General features: G+C 35.6%; 1 protein-coding gene across 1 annotated transcript in view; it reads left to right on the plus strand.

Annotated features, from left to right (window-relative positions):
• The window catches only part of CFAP58 (cilia and flagella associated protein 58), a 111,791-nt gene extending 109,265 nt beyond the window's left edge, over positions 1–2,526 (plus strand). Inside the window, exon 18 of the mRNA XM_086680803.1 lies at positions 1,816–2,526. Within this exon, the coding sequence (XP_086536929.1) occupies positions 1,816–1,927 (112 nt within the window). The 3' untranslated portion in view covers positions 1,928–2,526. The remainder of the gene's footprint in view (positions 1–1,815) is intronic.
• Positions 2,527–10,967: the final 8,441 nt, after the last annotated feature.

Here is a 10,967-nt window from a genome sequence, read left to right on the forward strand (position 1 = left end):
GTTCCTTAGTTGCACTAGTCACATTTCAACTGCTAAATAGCCACATGGAGGTAGTGGATGCCACATCAGGCTCTAGATAGAGAGTTTTTCCATCATGGTGGAAACTTCTATTGGGTAGCACGGCTGTAGAATCTTTGTCTTTACCTGTCCTCTCCTTTCCCTAAATTGCTCACTTGTAGCCATTCTGCCCTGGTTAGGGTGCCATTGGCAATTACATTTAGTTGGGGATCCATAAACTGGAAGTAGACAGAGAGAGGGGTTCATAGGAGAAGAGCAAAAGGATTCAAGGGCTGAATTAAAGTTTACTGAGGCAAGAACAAGAGTGCTGAGATGGTGTGGACTGGAAGGGAGAAGGCTGAGGGAGCCATTGTGGTGGTCTGTAAATGCATTACAAAGGCAATATAAAGGAGACATCATTCCCATCAGTCAGCTTAGAGCAAGCCAGAAGCATTATGCTTAAGTTACTTCAGAGAGGAAAACTTAGGTTATTTAAGGCAAGAGAGGGCTGGAGGAGGTGGTGCTTGCTGCATCTACCGGTAGTCAGGGGGTAGACAAGTTGCCAAGCACTTGAAGGAATCCTCTTAACTGGATCCATTCAAGGCTAAAGCTTTTGTCCTATTTATGGAGGATGGTTTTTTTTTTTTTTAATAATAATGAAATCAATTCTGCTAAGAAACTGCTGGATTGATTAGCCAATCTTCTTCAGGTTCTTTCCAAATGGAATAATTTAGAATAATCTCTGTGGACGTTCTCCCCACACTTGCTCTTTATAAAATAGCAACTCATGCCACTTTTGCATTTATGCCTTCTTTCATTTTTCTCAAACACCCTTTTCATCATGTTTCCATCCTGACCTGCACCCCCACCCACCTGCCTCTGACTCTCCTGTCCTGGAACCCCAGGCTGGTCTAGAGTTTGTAGAACTAGTCAGATTCTCTCCCAAAAGGTGGAATTCTCTCCTCTGAGGTAAATCACTTCCAGTTGTCAAATCTAATTGGTTTTGGTCTTAGTTATTAGCTTAACTTTTATTTTTAAAAAGGGGTTCCAAAGATGTTTTCTGTAAGACCCCTGAATTCACAATAGGGAATTTGTATAAATTTAAGGTACCTCTGCAGGAAACTTGAGTGTGTGTGTGTGTGTGTGTGTGTGTGTGTGTGTACACGTGTGAATGTGTGTGTATGTGTGTGTATTTAAAGGATATCTATGTAGAAGATACATTATAGATTTTAGGGCAGGACTCCCTTTATCTGTTGCCCAATGTACTATCTTATTTATCTTTCTCAGATTTTCTTGTATCTTAAACTATTTCTAATAATAACTTCTACTTGTCTAAAGTTATAGTAAAATTTGTATTTTATAAATGTCCAAGTTTGATGAAGATACCTTACGCGTGTGGTAAATATTTATGTTTCCACTGAAAATTTGAAATAGAAAAGTTGATAAATGATGAATTCGTCATTATAACTGAGCCAAGAGAAAGATTCTTCTGATGAATCTTTGGAACTAAACAGATGTTTTATAAAACAGGAAGATGATTACAAGTCGGAAGTCTCAAGTCCATAATTGAGTTATAATGAGGTCTTATGTCCACATTTAGATCAACATTAGGAGGGCACGTTTAATTGTGTCTTTCCCTAATTTTATGTGTTATCAGCGAACACCTAATTAGATTTAAACAACCACTTTGTCTAAAACTGGAAGCTTTAATCAAAGCAGATTTCAATGGCTAACTCACCCAGGGAACTTAGAGAACACCAAACTTAGAAAGAGGAAAAAAGATGGTAAGGAAGTTAACTTTCACCTCCTCTCTTACAGAAATAAGGACAGAATATCCATGGATAACACCCTCTCAATGGCCAAGCCAACCGGCCCTCGTTTTACTGGGGGTGGATTTCCCCTCTACAGGCCATCCAAAGTGAAGTCCTAACCTGAAGCTCCTGCCTGGGTCCAGTAGAGCAGCTCATGAAATTCTCTTTGAAACGTTTTGGAGGAATCTTTTTCAAATCCCTTGGATCACAAATATTTAGAGAAATCAGTGTTCAAATTCCAGGATGGAAAGAAATGCAAAACCATCATCGTCATGTACATAAAAGAGTGGTGACATTCTTCTTGGTCCACATGGATATTAACAGATTGTAATTATATCATTCAATTAGGCTGACACATTGCATAAAGCAGATCTTTTGTTGATTGATTTGAAATGCACCCTATGTCTAGACACTCTGTATAGATGAAACTTTGGATCTGAATTTCTCTATTATAAACATTGCTGTATAGGTTTTACATTTAAAAAATATTTTTGAAATGCAGTGCATTTCTTTTTAATAAGAATCTATTTTAATTATTCCTCATTAACAAGTCATTGCATGAGGTGAGAAACAAGGACAAACTCTCAAGTATTTAAAAAGTGTTTTGAGAATGATTTCTATGTGGAATTTCTTTTCAGGCCTGGGGTATGAAAATCTATTCAAGAGACATACTAATAAATACTTCATCATAAAAAATAAAAAAGAACCTTTGTAGAGATTTTGATCTTTGCTTTGGTAGAGTATGTAATTAAAGTTTAAAACTACTGTGAGAAATGTTTAACATAGGATTTGATTCAGAGGAACCAAGACTTTAAAATGAGGGGTTTGGGCTGGTATCCTCTGAAGACCTTGCGTTTCTTAGACCTCCTACTTGGAGAACAGAATTATATAGGACCGGGATCTGTTTGGCTTTCAGGCTGCATGCCAACATTTGGAGTCATTGAATCCATTGTGTTTTCTTTCTGTTGAAGCCTCAATTACTTGGACGTCAGTTCAAAGTCTCCTCATTAAGGGTGCTGATTCAGTAATATTATGTGAGGACATTGTGGTCATCCCCCTCACAAGAACTTGACCTCCGTGATCTTTGAAATTATAGAGGAGTAAGCAGATCAGGGTTAAGCAAGGACATTACAAGTGGATCATTCCATTTGTGCTATGGGACCAAGGTCCCCACTGCAGGGAGCAGGAAACTTAATGACTCCAGGATGCTTGTTCAGATTATACAGAGAGGTGGGATTTTAGAGGGATTGTCTACATGTCCTCAGTTCACCACCAGAAGCAGACCCAAGGCAGTTATGGCCATGAAGTGATTTATCACGAAGTGATCCCAGGAAATCCACTAATAGTGGGGAAGTGGGTCTGAGAAGGGAAGGGAATCAAGCTAGGTGCAATTTGAAGTCAGGTTCCATGGTGGGAGACTGGCTACATTTCACAGGGGGCTCTGGAGACAATGTAAAGAGATCTCAGAGTTGTCCCCTTCAGGGGAAGGCAGCTGAGTATTTATAACCCTTATGCTGTCAGTCTTTGGTCAAGGACTGCTTTGGAAGGGTTCTTCTGCCTGCAGCACAGCAGGGTCCAGCAGCCTGGGGGCAGCCCTGAGACAGAAAGGGCAGTTGCTGACTATCAGCAGTGAAAATGCTAAGGGCTGGGGGTGGGAAGTGGGAGTGGGTGAGGCAGTGCCATCCTCTCTTGCTTTTCCCACAGGGTCCCAAGAGAAAAATGGCAGATGGAAATCACCCTCCACTGTAGATGGTGACTCTATGATGAGGTGTGGTCATCAACTCTTTGTGTACCATATAGGAGTGTTGAGGATGAGAATGTACCCCAGAGAATTTGCCAAGAGCACCTTAGACCTAAAGAATCATGGTGGGACCATTTCCATTTTTAAAATCACTGATGTTATCTTACCTCAGGGCCATATTTTGTTTAGACAAAAGACTTCTGCAGGTAAGGTAAAGCAAGGCAGTTATTACACATGTACAACACTGGAGATTTTCCAGTCCATTCAGGGACTTTTGAAATATATCTATTGTCAACCTCCTACTGAGTCCTTGGGTGGCTATGAGAGGTTCACATTTTTTTTTATAAAAATTTTTAAATATTTATTTATTTTTGAGAGGGAAAGAACACGAGTGGGGGAGTGGCAGAAAGAGAGGGAGACACAGAATCCAAAGCAGACTCCAAGCTCTGAGCTGTCAGTACAGAGCCTGACACAGGGCTCGAACTCACAAACCATGAGATCATGACCTGAGCTGAAGTTGGACGCTTAACCAACTGAGCCACCCTGGTGACCCTATGAGAAATTCACTTCCCTAGGGAAAAGGGATCTGTGATTCTTGATGTATCGTATTATGGTATAGATGGGTTCAAGTTCTGGCTCATCATAACAATAATTTGTTTTAAGGATTAAATGAATTAATGCATGGATAAGATTAGAACAATGTCAGGCACATAGTAACTGTTCAGTAAATATCTGCCATTATTATTATTACATGGTGATAACTTATGTTTTGAAATTAATAAGAATTGTCACATGATACTAATAATAACAGATAACACTATAATATTGGGATAAAGTTAGATTTGGTAATGTGATTTATAGTTGGATATCTTGTGGAAATGCCACATTGAGTACCTCATGAAAAGTTCTGTATATATATATATTTTTGTAACTGTGATTTGGGGACAGATCTTTCACCTTCAGAAGTCAGAGCTTCCAGAAGGAAAGACCCTGGTGGCCTCTAGCTGCCATCTTCTTGTTTTTCTCCATGGGGAGGAGAAGGGTGGTCAGCCTCTATGGATGACCGAGGTCCCATGAGCCAAGATGGCGTGTGCTCCAAGAGATGACACAGCAACTCTATAGGCTCCATAGGCTTATGTTCAAATGGAGGAGGAGTAAATTAAGACTTGAAAAGGTGGAAGATACTGCTGCTGCTTCTCATTTACTGCACACCCTGACAGCCCAGGGTATTATAAGCCATAACTACTTAGGTGCAGGTATTACCAGCATAGCCACAGTACAAAAATGAGTCATTAAAAACACTGAGATTTGCAAATCATTAAAGATAACTGTGAACTCACAGTGGGCTGAGGTGCTTTTAAAATCACAAATTTGAACTGCATTGTAAAACAACATTAGGAGATTGTACAGTAGCATCATTTTATCCTGGGGTTTTCAGAGTATCAGAAAGGAGTCATGTTGCTAAACCAGCTATTGACTCTCTACTGGGCTGATGGGGGAACTGGTAGGGTTTCTCTGTGGATAGAGAGAGACATGATAAAATGGACTCCCTGGTCATTATTTGCTGATCATAGCATCTCAACGACTGCTCTTATAGACAGGTTTTTATTGTGCTTACCTCTAAAGAAATTGCCCAGAGCAAAGGGTTGTTGCTGTGATAAGCCATAGAGATGGAGGTAGTTATGCTAAGAGAAGGCAGCAGCAACTCTCCAATCATGGGCTGTAATTTTGCTGTAAAAATTTATCCAGGGTTGATAATTATCGTTTGATCTCTTGGCTTGCTTAGCCAGATTCTGAAGGTTGACCTAGGCCAAGATACCCATAGGAAAACACTATATAATGAATTTTGAGCAATGTGGCATTTCAGAGCCTGGGCTATTTGAGGAAAGATACTAGGTCTCTTAGTAAACATAATCAATTATACGGAGATCTGGCTGGAATAGGATCAAAGGGAGGGCATTTTAAAATATTAAAATGGTAAAATAGTTTAAAAATATATGTCACTATTTTCTTTGTGGTGGATAAGAAGTATTTTTATGGCATTATCCATTTTTAACTCCTAATTCAATGCTGTTTTAGTATACCATTTCTCATATCTATTATTTAAAAGTTCCATTAGGATTTTGAGACCCATTAGAATTTTATAACAGTGTTAAATGTGGTATCAACAGGGTACCATTTTTCTTTTTTATAAGGAAAGATAGATTTTTCCCCTTTATTTTAAAGTACCTGATTGAAAATATGGGTAGAAAATTAGAAGATACTAATGAGCAAAAAGAAGAAAAGAGCATCAATAATCCCACCATCTATTGATATCTGTTGTTTCCTGGGGCCAATGCTCCACTCAGGGAGCATCATTTACATGGGTTGGCTGTTGCATTTGTTCATGCCCACCATTTGTTCTGATTGGTTGGTACTTATCATTCCCAACCATTAAATGTTTTGAATATTACCTCTGAAATACTACTATTTTAGGATCTTGAGTGTACCTTTCTGGACTTTTAAAATAAGTTACATAAATATATATTTTGTTTTTAAAACTGAAGATGTAATTGAGATATATAATTTACATATAATAAAAGCATTTGGTTCAAGTGTGAAGTTTAGTGGTTTTGACAAGTGCATATACCCAAACAACTGCTGCCACAATCATCACCTTCCAAGAATGCCTTTGTGTCCCTTCGCAGTCAATATTCACAGCTGCCACCCTGCCTAAGCAACAATGGATCTGTTTTTCATCATTATATATTTGTTATATCTTTCTTAGAGTTTCATATAAATGGAATCATACACTATACACTCTTTTGTACCTGGCTTTTTTTCGTGTGGTGTGTTTTTTGAGATTCAGCCATGTTGTTGTGTATATCAATAATTCATTCATTTTTATCATTGAGTAATATTCTCTTATATTGATATAATACAATTTGTCCATTGATTTACCTGTTGATGGGAATTCAGATTGTTTCTAGTGTTTAGTTATTATGAACCAAGTTGCTATGAACATTTATGTACAAGTCTTTACATGAAAAAATATTTTCATTTGCCTTGGGTAAATGTTGAGGAATGAAATTGCTGGATCAAAAGGTAAGTGTACATTTAACATGATAAGAAACTGCTGAACTGTTTTCCTAACTTGATTGGATCATTTTACATCCCTACTAATATTGTGTATCAACTGTAATTACTCTAATCCTTGTCAATATTCAGTATTGTCAGTAGTTTTGAGCCATTCTTTTGGATATGTAGTGATATCTTATTGCGGTTTAAATTTGTATTTCCTGATAATAATATTAAGCATTTTTCATGTGCTTTTGGTCATTCGTATGTGATGTATCTTCAATCATTTATTCACTTTTTATCATATTAGATTGTAGAAGTTTTTTGTATATTCTGGATACAAAACCTTATTCAGATATATGAATTATTAATATTTTCACTCAGCTTGTGACTTATTTTTCCACCTTCTTAACGGTGTATCTTGAGGAGCAGACATTTAAAATTTAATAAGATCCAACTTATTTTTATTTTCTTATGTGGTTTGTACTTTTCTTGTCCTAAGTAATTTGTGCCTATTCCAAGATAGTAATGATTTTTTTAATCTGTTTTCCTCTAGAAGTTTTAGCTTTTATGTTTATATTTATAATCCATTTATAGTTAATTTTATGTATGGTGTGAGGTTAGAGTAGAAGTTCATCTTTCTTCCATATGGATATCCAGTTGGTCAGTACCATTTACTGAAAAGACTGTCATTTTCCCATTGAATTGCCTTGGCATACTTGTAGAAAACCAATTGACTATTCAACTAGTTCTATTTATGAACTCTCTGTTCTGTTCTGTAGTTCCATATCTATTTCTCTTGGTAACAATAGCTTTATAGTAAGTCTTAAAATTAGATGGTATAAAATCTTCAACTTTTTTCTTCTGTAGGATTATTTTTATTATTCTAGATCTTTTGCATATCTATATACAGCTTAGAATCAGCTTGTCAATTTCTACAACAAAGCCTGCTGGGAATTTGGTTGGAATTGCCCTGAATTTATAGATTGATTTGGGGAGAATTGTCATTTTAACAATATTCAGACTTAATCCATGAATATAGTATATGTTCTCATTTATTTAGTTTTAATTTTCTTAATTTTTTCTTTAATTTTCTTTAATTTTTTGAAAGAGACAGAACTTAAGTGGGGGAGGGGCAGAGAGAGAGGGAGACAGAAATTTGAAGCAGACTCCCGGCTCCGAGCTGTCAGCACAGAGAACACACGATCATGACCTGCGCCAAAGTTGGATGCCCAACCGACTGAGCCACCCAGGTGCCCCTATGTAGATAGTTTTAAGTTTCTTTAAAAATAGATATTGCACATATTTTGTTAAATTTATGTCTAAGTGTTTTGATTTTCTGATGCTACTATAAATGGTATTTTAGTTTTTACTTTCCATTTGTCATTGATATGTAGAAATGCAACTGATTTTTCTGTAATTGTTTACATTCTAAGATGTTACTAAATTAATTTTTTTATAGCTTTTTGGGATTATGTAAGTTATTCTATGAACATAAACATATTTTCTACAAATAAGGACCATTTCTCTTTGTTTCCAGTCAGTATTCTTTTTATTATTTGTTTCTTTGCTCATAATTGCCATACTTGTATTAGCCAGGACTTTTAGTACAATGTTAAGTTGAAATGGTGAGAGCAGTATCTTGTGTTGTTCTTGATGTTAGCTGTAGTATACTTCAACATGAAGTATACTGTTAGCTGTAGGATTTTCACAGATGCCTTTTATTGGGTTTATTTCTTGTTTGCTAAGAGGTTTTAATCAGGCATGTATATTGAATTTCATCAACCCTTTTTTTGCATGTTGAGATGATCATGTTTTTTCCTCTGTTGTTAACATGGTAAATCACTTTGATTTTCTTTTTTTTTAATTTTTAAATTTTATTTAAATCCACATTAGTTAACATGTAGTATAGTAATGGTTTCAGGAGTAGAATTTAGTGATTCATCACTTACATGTAACACCCAGTGCTCATCCTAACAAGTATCCTCCTTAATGCCCATCACCCATTTAGCCCATCCCCCTGCCCAGCACCCCTCCAGAAGCCCTCAGTTCTCTGTATTTGAGTCTTTTATGGTTTGCCTCCCTCTCTCTTTTTATCTTGTTTTTCCTTCCCTTCCCCTGTGTTCATCTGTTTTTTTTCTTAAATTCCCCATATGAGTGAAATCATATGATATTTATCTTTCCATGACTGACTGACTTTGCTTAGTATAACACACTCTAGTTCCATCCATGTTGATGCAAATGGCAAGATTTAATTCTTTTTGATCACTGAGTAATATTCCATTGTGTGTATATACATCTTCGTTATCCATTCATCAGTCGATGGACATTTGGGCTCTTTCCATAACTTGGCTTTTGTTGATAAATCACTTTGATTTTCAAATGTTAAACCAATTTTGCTTTTTTTGGGGGTAAACTGTACTTTGTCATATTATCATTTTTATGTATTTATATATTATTGAATTAGACTTACTAATATTTTGTTAAGGACTTTTTACAAATATGTTTATGAGTTTTATTGGGCTATAGTTTTATTGTAATATCTTTCTCTGATTTTGGTATTAAGAGTTTGCTGGCCTCAAAAGCTGAATTGGGAAAGCTCCTTCTCCTCTACTTCCTGAAATACTATGTGTGGAATTGGTATTATTTCTTCCTTATATATTTGACATAATTTTCCAGTAAAGCCATCTGAAATTACAATTTTTCTTGTGTGGCAGTTTGAAATAGATATAAGGTTATTCAGTTTTTCTGTTTTATCTTGCGTCACTTTTTATACTTTGTGTCTTTCAAGGAATTTGTGTATTTCATATAAGTTTTTGAATTTATTGACATACAATTTTTCAGAATATTCTTTTACTACTCTTAACATGGCTAAGATCTGAACAAATGTTTCATTCTGGATTTTGGTAATTTGCATTTTCTCTCCTTTTTTCTTTATGAGAGTCTAGAGTTTATCAACAAAATTTTATTGATATTTCCATAAAACCAGCTCTTTATTTCTTTAATTAGTCTCTATTGTCAGTTTTTTATTTCAATGACTTCTGCTCTATACTTAGTATTTTCTTCTAGTTACTTTGGGTTTAATTTTCTCTTGTTCTTATAGCTTCTTAAGGTAATTGATTTTAGCCCTTTCCTTCTTTTTTTTAAATAGCCTTTAAAGCTACACATTTTACTCTAAACTCTGTTTTAAATGCATCCCACCCATTTTAATATGCTGTGTTTTCATTATTATTCAGTTTAATTAGTTTCTACCTTCTTTTATGACTATTTCTTTTACTCATGGGCTGTTTAGAATCATGTTTTTAAATTTACAAACATTTTAGTGCTTTTCCAGATAGCTTTTTGTTATTGATTTTTAATTTAATTCTGTTGTCATCAGAGAACACAACCTGTATATTTTATTTAATTTTAATTTAATTTAATTTTTATTTCATTTCACTTCATTTCATTTCATTTCCTTTCATTTCAGTATATTTAACATACAGTGTTACATTAGTTTCAGGTGTATAATATAGTGATTCAAAATTCCATACATCACCCAATGCTCCTCACAACAAGTGCACTCCTTAAACCCCATCATCTGTTTCACCCATCCCCCCACCTTCCTTTGGGCCAGAATATGGACTTAGTTTTTGTTCTTTGTGCACTTGAAAAGAATACGTATTTTCCTTCTCTTTGGTGGAGTATTGTATAAATGTCAATTAGGTCAAGTTAGGCAGTAGTGTAAATTGTTGCTGATTTTCTTGTTTTATTGATTACTGTGAGTGGAGTGTCAAATCTCCAAATGTGATTGCGGCTTTGTCTGTCCTCTGTTAGTTTATGCTGTGTGGATTTTGAAGATTTAAAATTAGTGTATAAATACTTAGGATTGTGTCTTCTTGAAATATTGACCTTTTTATTATGAAATATCTCTCTCTATTTCTGGGAATACTGCTTGTCTAGAAGTCTGCCTTGTCTAACATTAATATAGTCACTCCAGCCTTATTATTTGTAGAGTTTTCATATCTTTTTATATCCTTTTACCTTTAATGTGTATGTTTTTTTTTTTTTTAAGTTTTCATTTATTTACTTTGAGAGAGGGGTTGGGGAGAGGCAGAGAGAGAGGGAGAGGGAGAGAATCCCAAGCAGGCTTTTCATTGTCAGTATGGAGCCTGATGTGGGGCTGAACTCATGAACTGTGAGATCATGACCTGAGCTGAAATCAAGAGTCAGACACTTAACAGCATGAGCCACCTAGGCACCCCTACTTTTAAGGTATTTGTATCCTTATATTAAAATATACTCACTGTGGATAGAATATAGTGGGGTATTGCTTTCTTTTCAAGTTCAATGTGGCAGTATTGCTCTTTTTAAAATTTTTT

This window comes from Puma concolor, chromosome D2, assembly GCF_028749965.1.
Source record: "Puma concolor isolate L17-30 chromosome D2, mPumCon1.1.hap2, whole genome shotgun sequence".
In the NCBI taxonomy this organism is placed as follows: Eukaryota; Metazoa; Chordata; class Mammalia; order Carnivora; family Felidae; genus Puma; species Puma concolor.